Source organism: Odontomachus brunneus, unplaced genomic scaffold (assembly GCF_010583005.1).
Source record: "Odontomachus brunneus isolate Ranch 3 - 2012 unplaced genomic scaffold, Obru_v1 Obru_scaffold_183, whole genome shotgun sequence".
Classification (NCBI taxonomy): domain Eukaryota; kingdom Metazoa; phylum Arthropoda; class Insecta; order Hymenoptera; family Formicidae; genus Odontomachus; species Odontomachus brunneus.
In genome coordinates, this window is record NW_022639633.1 from 98,000 (window position 1) to 118,797 (window position 20,798).

The 20,798-nt window shown below is 37.4% G+C and overlaps 1 protein-coding gene across 1 annotated transcript; it reads right to left on the reverse strand.

Moving 5' to 3' along the window:
- Nucleotides 1-7,530: 7,530 nt before the first annotated feature.
- Nucleotides 7,531-20,705, reverse strand: LOC116851653 (proton-coupled amino acid transporter-like protein pathetic). The gene is made up of 8 exons (XM_032831292.1): nucleotides 18,960-20,705; nucleotides 13,882-13,953; nucleotides 12,753-12,845; nucleotides 11,665-12,022; nucleotides 10,161-10,448; nucleotides 9,847-10,025; nucleotides 9,467-9,636; nucleotides 7,531-7,801 (listed from the first exon to the last, which is right to left on the reverse strand). Exons 2-8 carry the CDS (start codon nucleotides 13,941-13,943, stop codon nucleotides 7,560-7,562), a joined length of 1,392 nt encoding a protein of 463 aa, XP_032687183.1. The 5' UTR covers nucleotides 13,944-13,953; nucleotides 18,960-20,705; the 3' UTR covers nucleotides 7,531-7,559.
- Between the last annotated feature and the right edge of the window lie 93 nt (nucleotides 20,706-20,798).

Below are 20,798 nucleotides of genomic sequence, written 5' to 3' on the forward strand. Positions count from 1 at the left end.
AACGGAACGCAGCCATAGTCGAATCTTATTTCAAGACCGTCTTAAGTAATGTCTTAAGATGCGAATACGGCTCTGTGATTAGTTCATGACATCTTAAGATAGTACTTAAAATGATCTTAAATATAAGATCTATGAGTATCGGCCGAAATGTGTTCCACTCGTAAGGGTGCATTCCCATTCAGCGCGTCACGCGTCGTGTCGTCTTTCGTGGACCAATCAAATCGTCCTATTTTATTCGTCGTAAAGTTAGGCAATAAAATAGAACGATTTAATTGGTCCGCGAAAGACGACACGACGCGTGACGCGCTAAGTGGGAACTCAGCCTAATGCTCGTATCGATCGCGGCGCTATTCTATCCTTGTTTTTCATTAGATGTTAAACAAAAGTCACGTTAAGGGCTACGTTCCAAAATTTTACTCGGTTGGTAGAATACATTTAATTGATCAATCATGATAAAGAAATCCTAGTTATCTTTGTTCTTTTTGATCAATTAAATGCTATCCGTCGAGTAGAGTTTTGGAACGTAGCCCAGCGGAGAAAACTGCTCTGCTATCGTCCCGTAGCAAATGTTCATGATTGGAGTATTCTTTTAAACTTTTGATAGGTCCGGACAGACGTACCAATCAGAGACGTTCACTACGGAGCTATAATTCATCTTCTAACTACCATCAGAGAGAAGCCTGAGAGCGGCCACGCCATAGGTTTTGGGCGACACCGATTTTCACGCTGGTGCGATGCGCCATCTGCATCCATTTTACAAGTGGAACTACGTTCCCTACGTCCATTTCCTGGCGATTCGTGTCCGTGCTAAGTGCATAATTGCGTGGTTAAGAACATGGACTATTGCGTACGAACTTATATTCCATTCAACATGCACATGATCTTTTCTCTTTACGCACTGTCATAAATTTACGTGTATATGCGAGAACCTGACCGCGAAAAGCACGCCCACTTCCATGCCCTACATAACGCAACGATATTAATTGCATTATTATAAAACATTAATTCCAGTAGCATAAACTGTGGAAAAACTAGTGTTCTTTAAATAACATCAATATCTTTCGTGGTTGCCGAGAAATAAGGAATAAATGTTAGTGGCATGTAAGAGCTTGATCGCAACATCAAAACATTCGCGCATTTCTATACTTTACCTAAAGCAGTGGTATTAATCGTAATATTATAAACAATTAATTCCAATAGAGTAAAGTGTGGAGAAGACAGTGCTTTTTGAACGAAATCGATATCTTTTGTAGTTGCCGAAATTAAGCAATAAATGCAAGCAAATGCAGGTAAAAGCCTGAGCACGATGTCGCGGTCAAGTGCTTATATGCCGCCAGCATTTTTTGCTTTCTTTCAGCAACTACAAAAGATATCAATTTCGTTTAAAAAGCAATTATTTCTTCTTATTTTACTCTATTGAAATTAGTGGTCTGTAATATTACGAAAAATACCACTTTAGGTAAAGCGAGGGAGCGCGCTTACGTCTTGACGTGGCGGTCAAATGTTTCTTTGCCGCCAGCATTTTTTCCTCATATCGCGCTTGCACGCTTTACTTAACACTCCAGTACTAATTGTACTATTATAAACATTTAATTACAGTAGAATAAACTGAAAAATTTAGTGCTTTGTGAACGAAATCTATATCTTTTGTAGCTGCCGAAATTAAGCAATAAATGCTAGCGCATGTAAGAGGATGACCGCGACGTACATCGAGACGTATATATGCCGAAATATGCCGTATGTAGAAAATAATTTGAAGTACGATATATGTGTATATAACAATTACTTTCAAAATTTTTGTTTTATTTTTATTTAATTTCTTTAACATATTAATATTTTAATACTTCCAATAAAGTCGTCGTACAATTGAAACATCACAAATAAATTCAATATTCAGCTCTTGACCCTAGTATTTTATTATTTGTGCTTTATTAGTATATTATTTGATTTGATTGTAATTTCAGTTACGGATCGTTCGAAAACTTATGATGTCAACTCAAGAATGATCTCAGGAATGATCTGATGAAAGGAAAGGGAAAGGCAGAGATAATGTTTACTGTGCTCTTTATGTTGAAATTTTGTAAACAAATGTATTTCTACGTATTTTACTATATTTTAATTATATTAAATAATAATTACTATATTTTAATTATATTAAATAATAATTACTATATTTTAATTATATTAAATAATAATTATAATTATTAACTCAGTAAAAAATTCATAATAGTAAAATACGTAGAAAGACATTCGTTTACAAAATTTCAACGTAAAGAGCACAGTAAACGTTATCTCTGCCTTTCCTTTTCCTTTCATTTGCTCTAAATGACCTAAATGTTTCGCTTTCTTTCGTCTCACGGGCCGTCGGAAAGTCTACAACAATGTTTTCCTTGGGTATCGCCAACGATTGAGGAAGCAGGATGATAATTTCTTGTGTGATTTCTCAAAGAATTCTTAGAAATATACGCTTTGCCGTAAATGTCGCAGATAAAAGATTTCTCATTTTCTATGAAGCTGCAAGTGTAATTCTCTAGTAATAAAATATTCTATATTTTTGTTGCGGCAGAACCAAATGTGACGCTCAGCATTATGTTGGTCGCTTCCGAACGGCATCTCTGAGCGTTATCTAGGAAAAGAAGAGTGTCGTGAGTGTGGAGCGTCAGGTAGCTCAGTGGTTTAGAGCAGTCGCCCAGCAAGCGAAAGACCCGGATTCGAGTCCCGGTCTCGCGCTCTCGATATTTTTCTCTCTCTGGAAAGAGAAAAGATATGCAGATTTCGAACGCACGGCGTTCCGCTGCCACCTAGTGTGTCCTCCTCCTTAAATCGTCACTATAAAATGTGTCGTAAATTTAAATATATCTGTCGCAAGTGTTCTTACAAAACATATACAAAAAAATGTTTGAGTAAACATAAAATTTGGACAGAATATCACCGACACTTTCCCTTGCGACACGTGCTCCAAGGTGTTTCAAAGATCGGATATTCTGAAAAAACATGTGGAAACCATCCCACACTGAAACACTGAGTCAATAAAATGCGACAAATATAATATGCTCTTTAAGCACATATATATAGCTTAAAAAATCACGAACACAGAATACATTCAGAGGCAAAATGCGTTTCGAAAATCATCCAACCACACGATTTACAAGAAAAATTTGCCTCTGAATATATGTAAATGGCGGTGATATTCTGTCAGAATTTCATGTTTACTCAAACATTTTTTTGTATATGTTTTGTAAGAACACTCACGACAGATATATTTAAATTTACGACACATTTTATAGTGACGATTTAATTTTTCTAGCAAGTCAAATTTCTGCTTGCAAGTTTTACATTACAGGCAATTATTTAAGCTCCTGTGTTCCTCGAAGCTGGTCTGGTGTTTAAAACGTTTGCCGCCTGCAGAACACTTCCAAAAATCCCCCGGTTCTCCTCTGGAGATCATTCCTGAGTTGACATCATAAGCTTCCGGACGATCCGTAACTGAAATTACAATCAAATCAAATAATACACTAATAAAGCACAAATAATAAATACTAGGGTCAAGAGCTGAATATTGAATATATTTGTGGTGTTTCAATTGTACGACGACTTTATTGGAAGTATTAAAATATTAATATGTTAAAGAAATTAAATAAAAATAAAACAAAAATTCTGAAAGTAATTGTTATATACATATATCGTCCTTCAAATTATTTTCTATATACATTTCGGGTACGTCTCGATGTACGTCGCGGTCATTCTCTTATATGAGCTAGCATTTATTGCTTAATTTCGACAACTACAAAAGATATAGATTTCGTTCACAAAGCACTAAATTTTTCAGTTTATTCTACTGTAATTAAATGTTTATAATAGTACAATTAGTACTGGAGTGTTAAGTAAAGCGTGCAAGCGCGATATGAGGAAAAAATGCTGGCGGCAAAGAAACACTTGACCGCCACGTCAAGACGTAAGCGCGCTCCCTCGCTTTACCTAAAGTGGTATTTTTCGTAATATTACAGACCACTAATTCCAATAAAGTAAAGTAAGAAGAAATAATTGCTTTTTAAACGAAATTGATATCTTTTGTAGTTGTTGAAAGAAAGCAAAAAATGCTGGCGGCATATAAGCACTCGACCGCGACGTCGAGACGTACGCGCGCTTCCACGCTTTACCTAAAGCAGTGATACTTTCGTGATATTATAAACCACTAATTCCAATACAGAAAAGTGTGGAGAAGTCTGTGCTTTTTGAACGAAATCGATACCTTTTGTAGTTGCCGAAAGAGAGCAAAAAATACTGGCGGCATATAAGCACTCGACCGCGACGTCGAGACGTACGCGCGCTTCCACGCTTTACCTAAAGCAGTGATACTTTCGTGATATTATAAACCACTAATTCCAATACAGAAAAGTGTGGAGAAGTCTGTGCTTTTTGAACGAAATCGATACCTTTTGTAGTTGCCGAAAGAGAGCAAAAAATACTGGCGGCATATAAGCACTCGACCGCGACGTCGAGACGTACGCGCGCTTCCACGCTTTACCTAAAGCAGTGATACTTTCGTGATATTATAAACCACTAATTCCAATACAGAAAAGTGTGGAGAAGTCTGTGCTTTTTGAACGAAATCGATACCTTTTGTAGTTGCCGAAAGAGAGCAAAAAATACTGGCGGCATATAAGCACTCGACCGCGACGTCGAGACGTACGCGCGCTTCCACGCTTTACCTAAAGCAGTGATACTTTCGTGATATTATAAACCACTAATTCCAATACAGAAAAGTGTGGAGAAGTCTGTGCTTTTTGAACGAAATCGATACCTTTTGTAGTTGCCGAAAGAGAGCAAAAAATACTGGCGGCATATAAGCACTTGACCGCGACATCGTGTTCAGGCTTTTACCTGCATTTGCTTGCATTTATTGCTTAATTTCGGCAACTACAAAAGATATCGATTTCGTTCAAAAAGCATTGTCTTCTCCACACTTTACTCTATTGGAATTAATTGTTTATAATATTACGATTAATACCACTGCTTTAGGTAAAGTATAGAAATGCGCGAATGTTTTGATGTTGCGATCAAGCTCTTACATGCCGCTAACATTTATTCCTTATTTCTCGGCAATCACGAAAGATATTGATGTTATTTAAAGAGTACTAGTTTTTCCACAGTTTATGCTACTGGAGTTAATGTTTTATAATAATGCGATTAATATCGTTGCGTTATGTAGGGCATGGAAGTGGGCGCGTTTTTCGCGGTCAGGTTCTCGCATATACACGTACATATATTTCGTACGCATATACACATAAATAAATTTATGACAGTGCGTAAAGAGAAAAGATTATGTGCATGTTAAATGGAATATAAGTTCGTACGCAATGGTCCATGTTCTTAACCACTCAATTATGCGCTTAGCACGGACACGAATCGCCAGGAAATGGGCGTAGAATAGACAAGCACCGACTCGCTGCTTTACCGGCATCGTCTGAAAATGGGCTTAGGGAAAGTAGTTTCACCTGTAAAATGAGTGCAGATGGCGCATCGCACTAGTGTGAAAATCGGTGTCGTCCAAAACATATGGCGTGGCCGCTCTCAGGCTTGTCTCTGCTACCATTGTATGAAAGTACAAAGGGTGTTATCGGAAATTATCGTTACCATCGCGAAAATACGCCTAATGAGCGTAGTAAAGGCGCACTTTGTCTCGAAAATGCGCCTAGTAGAGACTCTCAAACAGAAACTGGTCATTGGGAGACTCCGCGTGATTGGCGCACGGGATGATGGCCCGAAAGATGACGGCACCAATATGGAGCTGTGCAGATCGTACGATATATGCAACATTTAATAGATCACGCACTCACTCATCAGCTCAGAACCTGAGCACAAAGATTGTCGTAATCTTTTACAACAGTGTCGTGGACGTAATGGTTCTTGCCCACAGAACGCGGCAACGCTTGCCGCGTGGCTGAAGTTCGCGCAACAGCCAATCAATATGTTGTTTTTCCGTGAGAGCTATAAGGTTATTACGAAAGCAGCATATTGATTGGCTGTCGCACGAACTTCCGCCGCGCGGCAAGTGTTGCCGCGTCCTGTGGGCAGGAGCCATAAGTCGGTGTCGGAAGTCAACGTACAAGGATTGGCGTAGACGTATGCTGTATCAAATATGATTAGACGACACAATTAATGCAACATACGTCTACGTCAATTCTTGTGCGTTGACTTCCGACATCGATTTATGTTTACGACTGTCGGAAACGATTGCGACAATCTTTGCTCAGACCCTCACACATATTCATCGCCGCTATTTTTCGGGCCATATTCTTTAGCATAGTCAGTTTCTGTTTGAAGGTCTTTAGCGCCTAGCTTTGGCCACTGAAATCAGACTGGTGGCTGCTCTTATGCTTCTCTCTGCTAAGGTAAACGTCCCAGTGGTCGAACATACATGTCCCAATGATTGACATATTGGTTTTGAATTTTTCTTTGTTGAAATGCTTTTCAATATACAAAACAATATAATAAATGAAAAGAAATATTTAGTTACTTTGTGATTTTGTTTCATTTATTGATAAGCATCTTAACAAACACAAGTATATTATTAGTAATTCAATTATCGGTATGCGTTCAATCACTAGAACGTTTACCTTACCTGCTGAACGCGCGCTGCCTCGTAAGGACTACGGGATGAGAGAGAGAGGTCTCTGTTTCCTCTGTTATACTTGTCTGATTCATAATATAGTCGAGAGTGAGGAGAGTTACCTCCTCACGAGGCAGCGCGCGTTCCAGGTAGTATATATTTCAGTGATTTTCATATATACGCGATACTAATGCATCGCTCGCGCGGGCACAACAGCTGGAAATTAGTGCAACTGGACCACGCTTTTCGTGGTACATATAGTCGGCTGATTAAGTGTAATAACACTTTTCTTCGATAAAAGTTATAACGCACTTTGTATCTAATAAAAAAAAACGTATCTTATTTTCATATTCTTATTTTCCTAGACAATATACACTTCCAAAGGACGACTTGCGACATTCTCAGGATGTCCTCAGGACGTTCTCAAAACGTCTTTTAGAAGATCTGGTTATTATACATTATGTATACACATTATATACACACATTCTCATTTTATTGTTACACTAAAATCTTTAATTTATATTGAACATAAACAGAAGATACGCACATTCTAATCACCCCATGCATATTGCAAGCCAGACCGGTAGACTGTATTTCATGGTGTACGCGTATTAGACTCAGCAATTAATTAATGTACTTGTTGCATTTTTTATGTTGAGCTCCGGTAGTAATCGGAATCTGTTAATCTGGCTACAATTTTCCTACACGGAGAATAAGTAAAAAATAAAAAAGGCAGTTATCATCGATCCGATAGAGCTACAGCGCAAAAGCATCACGTAATTATTACGTACATTATTTAGAACACGGTTTTAGCTAATTGCTTTATTAAAAGTCTCGGTTCATTTGTCGATATTCAGTCTGGATTATGTGGGGAGAAGTTTCCTGTATGTGTATTGGAGATTGAAGAAAGACACCGATGAAGTACTTAATAACTATTTATATATATTTATGTATAAAGCTCTATTATATCTAGTATTGAGACCCACGTGCCAAATATCAATGCTAATAACGAGAATATTAGTAACACGCTGTTTTTCCATAATCGCCATTTGAACATGCCCAAATGCCTCTCCCAGCACGAAACAGTCTCGATGACGGCTGGAATACTGATGCCTAGGACGGAGAAGAATATTGCACCGACTAGAGAGATAAACGGCTCCAATTCGGGTACCAGCAATGCAACGACCACTATAAAAAACATAATAATACGTTATCCTTCAGTCGAATAAGAAATGATAATCATAATAAAGGAGACAGGGAGATAGAGAAGGCGTGTGAAAGGCAAATTTGAAGTAAGAAATTTGAAAGAGAAAATTTCCCCTCTACCTACGAGAGTTCGACGATTCTTGAGTTGCGAGTTTTCAAATAGCGATGTAATTGCCAGAGGACGTTTGTGTTCGTAAGTTCGTACGAATGTAAAATAATGACTAGAAATTGAATCGGACGCGGCTTTAACTGGACCATAGCCATTGTACCGAGCGAAAGAACTGACCCGAGAGCCGATGCAGACAGACACGCCAGGCGATTCCTTTCTTTCTCGGTGAGCATTCGGTAATAAAAAGGTGCATCACACGTATACGCCCGCGGAGTAAGTGGGTGACACCGTTCAATCGTGTCGGGTCTCCGACCGACCTCCTACCGGTGCGTGATTCATCATCATCATTTAATAGCGGTTTCTCCGTCTCACAATCGCACGCTCGTTCACGATACCGACCACCATAACCGTCAGTAGGAAAAAGAAAGAAAGAAAGCAAGACCCATCGCTACGTGAGCTCGCAACTTCCGTCGTATGCGAAGGTACAGAGAAGCTGAAGCTAAAGGTCACGCTAAAAAGCGCAACCGGAAAAAGGTTACAGAAAAGCACCTCTTGCTAAGAACGACAGTATAAAAAGTGCTGTATTCTCTATAAAGCCAGTGTTATTATTACTACAATGTTATATAATATACCAGTTAAATTAAATTTTTTCCATAGAAATACAATGTTCTAGTAATTTTCTCTATTCAGTCTCTATCTGGTAATATTTCGATAGACATTGAAATGATATTAATTTAACCATAAGAAGATCTTTAATTAGTTAAAAAAATCTTGTATCAATATTCGGGTTTAAAGTTTATTATAAAAGTCCCAGAAAGTAAAATTTTAAAATCACAAAAAAACATCACTACCGCATATTTAGTAACATAATTAAAAGTTTAATGTTGATGTAATATTTTTATGTTATGTAAGTTCTAATTCAACCAAAATGAAGGCGGAGGATAACTTCAGGTAATAAAAATTTCTAAAAAACATCTTAAAGAGACGCGTATTAATAATCATCATATGAAACTTGTTTTATATGAGATACTCAAATCTTTATTTAGAACTTAAAGTTTATTTATAATATCAAGTTTTTTCAGTTGAATTATATGTGATATTTATATCTGTAATCACAATTTGACCAAAAAATTCTCATTTAACTCTAAATTTCAATCTAAGGCCCGTATTAATAGTCATTACTTGAAATTCGTCTCAAGTGACATATCAGATTTCAATTTAGAGTTAGATGAGAGCTTTCAGTTGAATCGCGACTACAGATATAAATGTCATATTTATCATAATTCAACTGAAGAACTTGAATCTGATCCTGAATAAAAATCTGAATATCTCATCTGAGATCAGTTTCAAGCAACGACTGTTAATACGGTTCTAAGTATCTCACTAGAGAAGAGTTCGATGTAATAATTATTAGTACGTATCTTGAAAAAATACAGATTACCCTACTTTTTCAGATGTTCTTTAGACATTTCTAAGACATTTTTTAGAAACTTTTGCTATTTAGAACGGTTTTGTGTATATATGAGAAGGCATTTTACCTGTTACCATAACCATGAATATCCTCATCAATGTCTCGCCTATAGCTTGATATTTGTGACTGAACATAGACTTTAAGGCGTTCCATATAATCTCGAGCGACACGAAAAACTGTAGTCCGTAAGTGAAAAGGACAGCCAAGGCGATAAGGATTTTCACCGACTCACCCAAACTGAAATATTGTTCTCTGTTAATTTATCTCTCTGTTAATATAGTTTTGCACGTATTTTTATTATGTAAAAGCATTTGTAATTCTGTGCAAACAATGCAACGTAAAATTTTGCAGAAAAAAAATTAATATTTTGTCGATTAAGTTTTAAAATATGAGATCCTCTTAAAATTATTATCGGTGCATCCAACAAAAGAGAAACGATTTACTCACGGCTCTTCCGTGGGTAAATTCAACGTGACGCTGCCACTCGTCTGTTCACCGTAACGAATATAACCGAATACTCCCAGCACGGCGTACAGGGCACCCACTATTGACATCGTGATGTTGAGCACGCCAGGACAACCCAGGAAGTGCTGCGGCTTCTCCATGTTGTTCTCCACAGGCATCACCTGCAATCATGATCGTGCGGAATTTAAGTTGAGGATAACTTTGAAAATGCGAGAGGGAAGAAAAAAGGAAGAAAATAAAAAAGGAAAAAAGTGGATTAGCGTGGCGCGTAAGTACATTGGCAACGTGAAACTTACAACGCCGATACCTTCGATGGCAAATATCACAGTCGCGAAGAAACGAGGTAGCTGCTCCACGGAGGAGAACAGCTTGACGTTGTCCATCAGGGTAGCGTCGCTGAAGACACCGCCGAGGACGTAGTAGAGTGTGATGGCGAAGCCGCTCATCATGCAGATGTTGGCCAACATCGAGAACGGCACCATGTACTTGAGATTGCGCACTTGACCCAGCAGCACCAGTGCCGGGATCAGCGCGAGGATATACATGCGTATGTCCACGTTGGTCCCGGTATGGTAAGTCGCGACCTGAAGAGAGAAAACGACATGCTGTAGTGACAAGGAGGACCCGGTTAAGGACTTAGTGGAAGGGCTCGGGGCGATGTCGCGGCACAGTTTCGAAGGGAGAGAAGAAGACAAGAAAACAGCCGCACGCTCCTCTAATAGAAGAAAAGATCAGGCAAAATTTTTGCTGATATCCGCTCGACAATATTTTTCTCTTGCTTTTCAGCGCGGACAGTATATTGTTCAAAAATATTTGAGATATATACCGTTTAGATATTTATTTTTTAGACTCTTGTCCATATTATCTTTAAAATGAATAGGGATCTCATTCGTATGGGCGAACATTTTTTATCTTTTTATAATATTTCCTCCTCACCCCGAAATTTCTAAGATTTTATATTAACATTTATTTCAACAAAAGTTTTATTTTAACAAAAGTTAATATAGCAAAAGCACTTGAAAGAAATTCAGTAGTAACATAACTCGTCAGTTACTGACGAATAACAGTTAAAGCACACAATCGTACGCTTGTTAAATCCAAAGATTGATACAAGATTTTCCTAGCTAATTAAAGATTTTCTTGTGGTTAAATTAGTATTATTTCAATATCTATCAAAATATTACCAGATAGAAACTGGATAGAGAAAATTACTAGAACATTGTATTTTGAAATCGATTCTGGACACGAATGATTTTCCTCCCTCTTCACTATAATTTTAAATAAGTGTGAAAATTTGTCTTCATTTTTTAAAAATATCATTATGATCCCATTAGTTGAACTTGAAAGAAACTACATGAATTTTTAAGGAATTTTTCAACAATTTTAAGTCGACTAAAAACCGTGTCGAACATGAGTGATCTCCTTATTCACTATCAAGGTGCAGAAAATACTTATTTATCGTGAAGGTTAATGTATATTTTCATTGTATGTTATGTGATAACCAATATCACATCCAATACCAATACTATAAACTGTAAATAAATACTATGAATAAAAAAAGTAAGTAGCAAAAGTGATATGCGTAGCAAAAGTGATATGCATAGCAAAAGTGATATGAAAGACATATATGATAGACATTGGGGGAAAAAATAGGGGGAAAAGTCTCATCATACGTTTTATTAAAAAGACCTAGCTAAAAAGGTCACAGCCGAATGAAACAAAAGTGTACCGACACGCGTTCACTGTGCCAGAGCGTCTCGATAAGGATAATATCGTGGTCATGAATTATGCAAGGTGTACCTGTCGAATGGACGTGGCAATGAATACGACGTAGACACACGCACCACCCACATATGTCGCGCACAACGCCGTGTAGACGAATATTTTGCTGACGTTAGCCCACGGCCTGAGTGACTTGGGCCCGCAGAGGAAGGCCGCATACGCGGTCTCGGCGTAATTCATCTTTGGCGTCTTGGTACGACGACAGAGTATGTGGGACGTACGCACCAGAATGTGTACGCAATGGGCGCATATGAAGCAGATTATGATCGTGCCGATCCCGCCGAACACCAGCCCGCCGTTTCTTATCGCGTTCGGCATGGCTAGAATACCGGTTCCCAGGGAAGATTTCAGAAGATGCGCCAAGGAACCCAGATCCCTGAAACGTGAATGTGACTTTACAACATCCATTTGCAGTATCGACGTAAATATAAAGAGATTTCAGATGATGAACCAAGGAATCCAAATTCCTGAAACGTGACGTGGAATGTAACTTTACAATATCGATTTGCAATATCAATGTAGATATAAAAGATACAATTTATTAGACGCTATAAGTGCTTTAGAAACGTCTAATGGTTCGCACTCAAAATCTACGATCGACAGTATACTCAGAAAATCTAAAATACACATACATGCTAATGGAATGCGGATTAAAACAATATCATGAGTACATTTAGGAAATATATTGTGTTTGTTTAAGATTAAGTTTAACGTAAGATATATAATCATTTTGTGACAGTGTTTGCATATTGAGATTCACTATCGATGATAGAGACATTAGTTCTTATTGCAAGCATAGCTTTATATTATTGTTATTGTTGTTGTTGTTATATACAGGTATTGAAATCGCGTTAAGACGCGTTGAAGATTATTAAATAGTTTTCCGTCACAGCCTGTTATATTTTCTTCATTGGCCGACGAAGAAAGGTCATACACGAAATTAAGCGATTTATTTGCCTTCTTATGTAAAGACATTTATAGCTTTCTTTTACAGTTGAATGATAAGAACGGTAAAATGCACGATATTGTTCGTGATAGTATAAAGAATAATGTAACATATATTGTCAATAAGAAAATGCTAGAATAGTGATAAAAGCAAAACTTACGAGGTCGTATTTCGTTTGTCACGATGCTCAAAGGGGTCATACAGTTCATCCTTCTCTTGATACTCGCCTATCACCATCGGAGCTATTTTCGTACTGAAAGTAGATAAATAAATTATATGAGATAGTATATAAATATTTAAGTCAAGTTTACCACAAAGGTACAACAATAAAAATGTCATATATATATATACAATTATAAAAGCAACAAAAATTTGACAATTCACAAAAATAATTTTGTTTTATTATACAAATTTTTTACGCTTCCACCGAACCTCATATATATACACCCGAATCAAAATATTCCAGATATATAATCATTATATATCCTACTTTCGACCTCAATATTTCGTCTATTTTGGTACTCTGATCTATATTAACTTTTTTGATTTTACTTAATAACTTTACCAAAAGATACCAAAAGATTCTCCTTAGAACCTACAAGTGGCAATCTGTGCGTTTTCTGCCATTCAGAGTCGTTATAATAGAACTTTAGTGTCAATGTGTATTAAACTTACTTAAATCTTCCAGAATATACAGACGTTAAAAAGTTTAGATCGAAAGTACGGCTAAAGTTTCAACTCAGGCATATTGAACAAAATAAAAAATGCATGATTGAATGTTATGCATGACATAACATGTGACAATATAAATATATTCGACGATAAATTTCGTCGCGCGACTCTCGATGTTTAGCAATAATGCAGATAAAAATCAAGATATCTTATAGTCAACGTTGGAAAGAAAGTTTGCTTATACATTTTCTACGCGAACGCAACATAATCGCATTCCACGCCTATCATTTACAATCAGTCCTCAATCAATAAAGATCATTTTTGCAGACATTGTGTATACAAAAGTGCCGTTATCTATACGTTCGGCGCCCGTCGAGAACGATGACGCTGCCCATTAAAAGGTCTTTGTTGATCTCGCTAGAATGAATCGTTAATATCAATCGCGATCTGAATTATCTCGCGATTATCTCGATAACGCGGTCTCATCGTGTGTCGCTGGTGTAAACGAAACATTTTTTGCGACATGTGGTCAACAAAATTCGCGTTCCGATCAATATTTATGTATTTGTTGTGAGTCGTCGCATGATAAAACTCCAGATATTATATAGCGGAAGTACCTGCTGCTGAATTCCTTCATGGTATTGTCGGTGGTCGACTGCTTGTTCTCCATTCGACCCATGGCGGCTGTACTGTAAAACAGGAAAGCAATTTTACATTGAAACTGTGAGAAATTGTACCTTGATAACAAGTGAATCATAATATAGAAATATCGTTATATTAATTATTACTGACATACGGAAAAAATAATATGCCAGCCAGATTTATAAAATACGGAAAAACTAATTAATTTTTTAGGCACTACAACCCAAAGAAATTACTGAGTTTATAATGACTATATCTGGTTGCTGCAAGTAACTAAAGTATGCTCATGCTAAGCGTCGTTTCAACTTCAACTGATTTCTAGATGCCACAATTAGATCACGTGTAATTACATTGATGTAATTAATATACTGAAGTTATTGAATCATATTAACTATATATCTATATATTAGTTTATGTAATAATCATATAGTTTATCATTACACAAATATAACTAGACTAATGCCTCTATGCTGCTCACAACTAAATATCTTGATTATGTGCACCATATCTTTTTTCCCGTGCATATTAACCAAAATGTCTGACCATCCCCTTTGAATGCTCGAAAACGTTATTTTGGCCATTTGCACGCGATCCTAATATTTTAAAAAGTTACTATATATTTTAAACAAATAAAAATTTTCATAATTCTTTCAAACTTATAGTTTCCTGCAGTAAAATGCATTATAATTATTATTTATTTGCCCTCTATAATTAGTGCGGAAAGACTTAATGATTCAACACAGAATAAAGTATACACTTTATTGGGATAAAAAAACTAAAATCTTAGATAATAGTTTGTATATTATCCTTATAACAATGATAATTAAATAAGGCATCAAAATGACTTTCTTATGCATCCGAGGTAAATCATAAAACAATTGATCATGATATTGTCGATCGTTTCACTTTTAACGTGTTCTACTTTAAAAATAATTTAAAGTCGCGAGAAATTTTTTCCTAAATCGAAAGAGATAGAAATGTTAACAACAAGAAGACCTTGAATAATCCTCAAAAACAACTCTATCGGGCATTCTAGTATTAACCAAAGAAATTAAATAAAAAGCTCGCTGAACAAAATGGATGATACATATAAATGACTTTAAAAGTTATACTTTTTTGTTTTCTTAATAACCTGGGAAAACTTTGTTGCATATTATTATTAATATTGAGTTAGTTTTTTAATCTCGATTAAATTTATATTTTCTATGTTTCATCAGTCTTCTCGTACTAGTACTGATTTTTTCTACTATCGCATGTGAGTTTTATTGAAAATTGCACAACGATGTTAGAAATGAGACGAATAGAATGCACCCGATAAATATTATCGGGTCAAGTGCATTATTTGGTCAACAGAAAGTCTTTTTGTTGTCGCGTGTATCTTTGCAAATACAAAACATCAAACAATAGATTACCAAATAAATGCTGGTTACGTCTGACAGATCTTGACAAGATAAAGAGGATACACCAATTGAAGCATAAAGTTACTGATCGATTATTAATCCGCTTTGTTTCACTGAATCTTTAGCTACTGATGATCACTGATGATTGGCTGCGTTCTTTTTATTCCGAGTCGGTTTAATGAATATATCGACGAATCTTAGTGCACCGAAAGTAACAAAAACGCATTAACAATTGCGACTGTTATATTGGCGCAACGCTAAGTTGCGCATCTAGTTAGTGCTTATCGTATGCTAATGAGCTTTTGCTATTACAAGTATTTTTTAGTGATAAACGAGTATAGGAAATGACTGAGATAAGATGAACGTATTGATATTCTTTTTGTTGTGGAGGAAAAATTTTAAAGTCAAGGTCACTAATACGATAATCTACTTGCACTTGACATTCACTCACTTTGGTACGAAGACAAGAATATACGAATCGAAAAAGAACACGCAAATGTCCGTGAAGTTACTTCCTGATAAGATTAGTTTCGCTGAATTGCGTATTGCAACAAAGTTTTAAATCATTCTCACCGCTTAAGCCAAATTTTCAGATATCTTTCTTTAATACTCGTAAATAATCCGCAGGTGAAAAGCTTTCAATAAACATGGATGAAGAAATTGTGTATCTGCATGCATTTAATCCGATTAGGATATTGCATGAGTTACAAAGATGCAACATTGCAAAGCTTAAACTCATTTGCTACTGGTTATCAGTTTTTATCGGATTTGTTGAGATATGAAAAGCATCAGTGAAGACAATGAAACACGAGTGCGAAAAATGGTACGGACGAACAGCGAGTCAATGAAAGTTTATGGAGATGTATCGGCAGAACTAGTCTCATTCTCACTCCCTTGTAAAAAGATACAAATACAGCATAATACACCCACACACACAAACGCAAAACACACGCGATAAGTGTGAGTGTAATACGCAACGTCTCACCTTGACCAATTTCCTCCAAAGTTTCTCTTTTATTCGTCAATAAAGGGCGGACGCATACCGTTTGTTTCGATCCATGACGAACATTTTTTATGGATTACGACCCGGACAACCGCTGAGATTCACTTGGAAAATTAATGGCAAACGAATTAACGGCAAAAAAAACGATAAAACGCACGGAGTTGTGCAAGGGAGCCGTCGCGCTCAAGATTGCAGTAAGCCATAACGAGCGACTCTTGATCTGCTTTCGCCATTTTACGTAAAAGCGGCCGCTTAAAACGTCCTAGTGTTACACACGAGCGTGCCCACCTGCGGCTACTCTCGCTACTCGCGACAAATGGATCTGAATATATGATTATGGATCCTCGTAGCATCCTTGATTGTTCGAGGGAATACGCGGTGCACATGCAAGATTTAAGCGTCGCGAACGGCTCGCGCGGCTCATACATATTCTGATGAGATGAGACCGCAAAGGACGACACCACAGAAGAGCGAATATCTGAGGAAAATCTTTATCTATAATTAATGCGTCCGTAATTTACGACTGTATAATTAGATCTCGTGCGAATACTACCGGGAAATTTATCGTTATGATCTATAATGACAGTCGCAAAAATCGCCTTATCAAAATACACACGAGTGTCTACAACATTACGTGTGATTTGTCACGATACTCGAAGACTAGTATTAGAAGATTAGCTGAGATATGCAACTTTGCTTGAAAATAAATTGCAATTTTCTCATGTATTAACGATAAGAGAAAGGAAAGAAAGGCGACATTGTGTATTACACATGAGAAGGTAAATTGATACAATGTACTTCTTTATCTTTGCACGCTCTGATACGTCGTTCCGAGATATAATACAGAAAAAAACGCGAGCGAGTTTTGTTAAACGTGATTGTGTAAATCATCACAACTTGTTAATCAATCGACAAGTAAAATAAAGTTCTCTAGCGAGATAGATTGATTCGCAAAAGTTCTATAGATAAGTATTAAATCAAAGTTCGAGTTGAAAGAAATCTTATTGTAAGTAGCATGACTTCGGAAAAGAATGCTATTAAATGATATCTCTACTTTTGTAAAGCACAGGCCGCAATCTTTCTGTTATCTTTTCCTTTTTAATTTAAGTCGATTTCGTCTAAATGAGTCGCATATTCTGTACAGGCTGTATTAATTATTCGGCGAATCACCGTTTTAAATGTACTCATAATAGACGGCCATTGTCTCACGTTGCATCTGAATATTACTAGGGATATTATTTTTATTGGCAATGAGTTGAATCGCCCCGAGAGTCGGGACTTTCTAACTTTCACAGCTTAGGAATAATTGCACAAAGAAACCGTCGCAATTTTGATGTCCGATAATGTCGCAAATTTCCGTGAGGTATACCAGATCGAACGTTGAATTCAACGTGGAAGCTCGACATATACATCCGAACTATTTTAATATTTTAATTCAAAGCACGATTATATCTCGTGATGTAATCTCAAATAGAATAAATCGATGTAAGAGCCGATATAATGATATTCATATCTATATACGTATGACATAACACGCGGGGAGAAATATCTCTCGCGCCGCGTTGCATCTCGAGAGATCTCGCGACTGATGCCTGTCGAGCACAGTGAAGCCGCTTCTGAATCGGCGACAGCTCATATTTGATGTTTGATAAGTCTATAGCAATGTTTACAAGTTTACACACTCGGTCGCGGCCGTAATTATCTCAGACTCGTCAGATATTTTTATCAGATCAACGATTCATCAATTTATATTAGTGCAAAAGCATGTGCGCGTCTTGAGTCAGGTCACGTTAAGCAGCTACTATAATCTCCCTCATTGGCGGGCGGGAGAAATTTATTATCGTACAATTCTCTTGTGTTGTAAAATCGCAAAATCCACCTCATCCTTGCCGCGATACGGAGACGCACTCCAGGAAGGATTAATTGCGCTTAACTAGCATGCGCCATTTAATTCTTCGGTAAATCGCACGGTGCTTACGGATGTTTGCGCAAATGCAATCTAGTAGCAACGCGATTTACGACGCGCTACATCCTCGTCGTCTCGGGTCGAATTTGAGTGACAAATTTCTCGCACTGAGTTCGGAATCGATTTTCAGCTAAAGAGTTCTATGTCAGTAACATGAAAATTAATACTGGACGGTTCTCTCTTCTCTCTTGCGATTCAATTTGATACACCTTTGATGAGAAAGCAAAGTCATTTCCTTAGTTAATTCAAGCGAATTTATTAGCATGCAAATAAATTAAAAGTTACCTCATTAAACATTGCTGAGATTCGACAAAACGGCGAATGTATACACAAAACGAAAAAGACTAATAAAATCTAGCCGTTTCATGTATTCACATAGATAACTTGGACAAATTTTCATTGTTTGTAAAATGTTCTACTTTTATGAGATTTTTTTGCTCATTGTTAATGTGCTGATAACTTATCGATAATGTACACGTAACGACGTGTGTACGTCCTCGAGATAAAGGCGTGTGTACGTCCTCGCTAAATAAGTGTTAGGAGTTTCAACGTGACCTTGAATATTTGTGGAATGTATTAAGTAACGCGTTTTATTGTTAGAAGTAAAACGCTTTGGAGTGCTTTGGAATAATATACCTGTCATAAACATGAAATATAAATTATAAGTATTCTGCTCATACTTACTTCTCTATTCTTTTCGACGGGAACGCAGAAAAGTAGATTTGATCTACGAAAGCTGATTATTTCTTTTTTTGACGATACTGGAGAACACCTTTGATGCTTTCGATTTACATCGTCTCCCTCTCTCTCTCTTTCTCTCTCTTTCCTTTTCTCTTAGCAGATATGCGAATTTCGTATCCTCTCCTTGAACTTCACTTTTCGTCTATCCAAAGTCCTTCTTTCTTCGTTTCTGCCCGCCGTTCTTGCAGAGCGCAAAATGCTGGCACACGTGCTGGTGCGACGCGCGTAAATCCCACTCGAGTCTTCGTACCTTTTCTTTTCCCCAAAGGCTACATTTATATTATAGCGAGATAACAACTTATCTCCGCGGATTATAAAACAATCAGTCGAATATTTCGTTAAATATCACTCAACGATCGCCAGTGAAATTCAGTCTTTAATTAGGCCCGACAGATCGCGCGTACTAACTCGTGACAAGGGAAGAGAGGAAGAGGGGGACAATGACCGTACGATATCCTCCGCCGTCAATTAAAGGCTCATCACCGTTCCTTATCGATGTCGCGAATTTACGTTGTGCGAATTGTTCTTCTCGTGACGAACGTTGGATGTATTTCACCTCGGCGACGATGAAAAGCGGTTCCACCGCTGAAAAATTTCGTATTTGACGACGTAGTTGCCGATCCAACTTCTCCGCAGATACTACCACGGAAACTTCATTGACGAAGTACGTTATTCCGGCACTTAAATTGATAAATCTCCGATTCTAATCTCACGGAAGGATTATCTCGCGCCTCCACGATTATTCAGAAACTCCGACTGTCCAATTGATTTCTTTCTTTTAAAAGTAGCAGAACTTGACGACACGATCCTGTATCGTTGTGGGGTTGATCCCTTCGCTAATTTTTCGAAGTACCTCTGTTGTCTTCTTTTTGTTGTCGCGAATCCTTTTCGTGGTATGCACGAAACACCCTCGATAATCTTATCGCAACACACCGTGTGATCAGCGGGGAGGGAGAACGAGGGGAGGCCACGAGGTACCGGGCAACGAAATTAACGTGGAACGACGACAGGCGGCACACGACTGGGCAAGTTCCTTCAGCGTTAGCCAGATATATATATACGGACAGTCAATACACGTGAGTGACTACCGAGCAGAGAAGTAGCTTCCTCGCGCGTGCAAGCACACCGCAGCAGCAAAGAGAGAGAGAGAGAGAGAGAGAGGGAGTAGATAATGACGGTAATTCGCTCGATTGGACGTTACTTCGAAACAAGCACGATAAATGATTTGTTGCAGAGATTGTATAATTTCGATTAATTCAATATCGTAGATACGGAGAACTCTCCCTCGTAATCAAATCGACTGATATCGCTCTTGAAGTTGACACTGATCAAGTAAACTATCTTTCTGGGTCGCAGAATGGTGTGGAACGACTATGATCTAAAGAGGAACGATGGCTTGCATCGTCTCAATTATTTCAAGTCGCCGATGTAACTGGACCCTGCCGTCAAAGCGTGAATTTTCACGTGCGATTGAAGAATGATTAATTAATGTGTCAGAATGATAAAATTGAAACTACATGTACCTGCGTAAATGTGTGTATAAATTTGCACTCGGATGCTTTTTTAAGGTATATATTTTATAGTTTCCACAAATGATTAAATAGAAGTAATCTTCGCGATTTGACGACATGGAGATCAGAGTTGATTGAAATGAGACAAGAATAAACACTAATTCACTGAGTATCTTTAATTAAATCACGAAGACGCTATCAGAGAGGAAGAGAGAGAGAGAGAGAGAGAGAGAGAGAGAGAGAGAGAGAGAGAGAGAGAGAGAGAGAGAGA

What these genes read in the sequence shown, in the direction of transcription:
- LOC116851653 (XM_032831292.1), bottom strand. Translation starts at nt 13,943, where the DNA reads ATGGGTCGAATGGAGAACAAGCAGTCGACCACCGACAATACCATGAAG. An exon ending in TTGCCACGTCCATTCGACAG is followed by an intron (nt 10,449 to 11,664) that starts GTACACCTTGCA and finishes TTCTCTCTTCAG; the next exon opens with GTCGCGACTTACCATACCGG. An exon ending in CCATCGAAGGTATCGGCGTT is followed by an intron (nt 10,026 to 10,160) that starts GTAAGTTTCACG and finishes TCATGATTGCAG; the next exon opens with GTGATGCCTGTGGAGAACAA.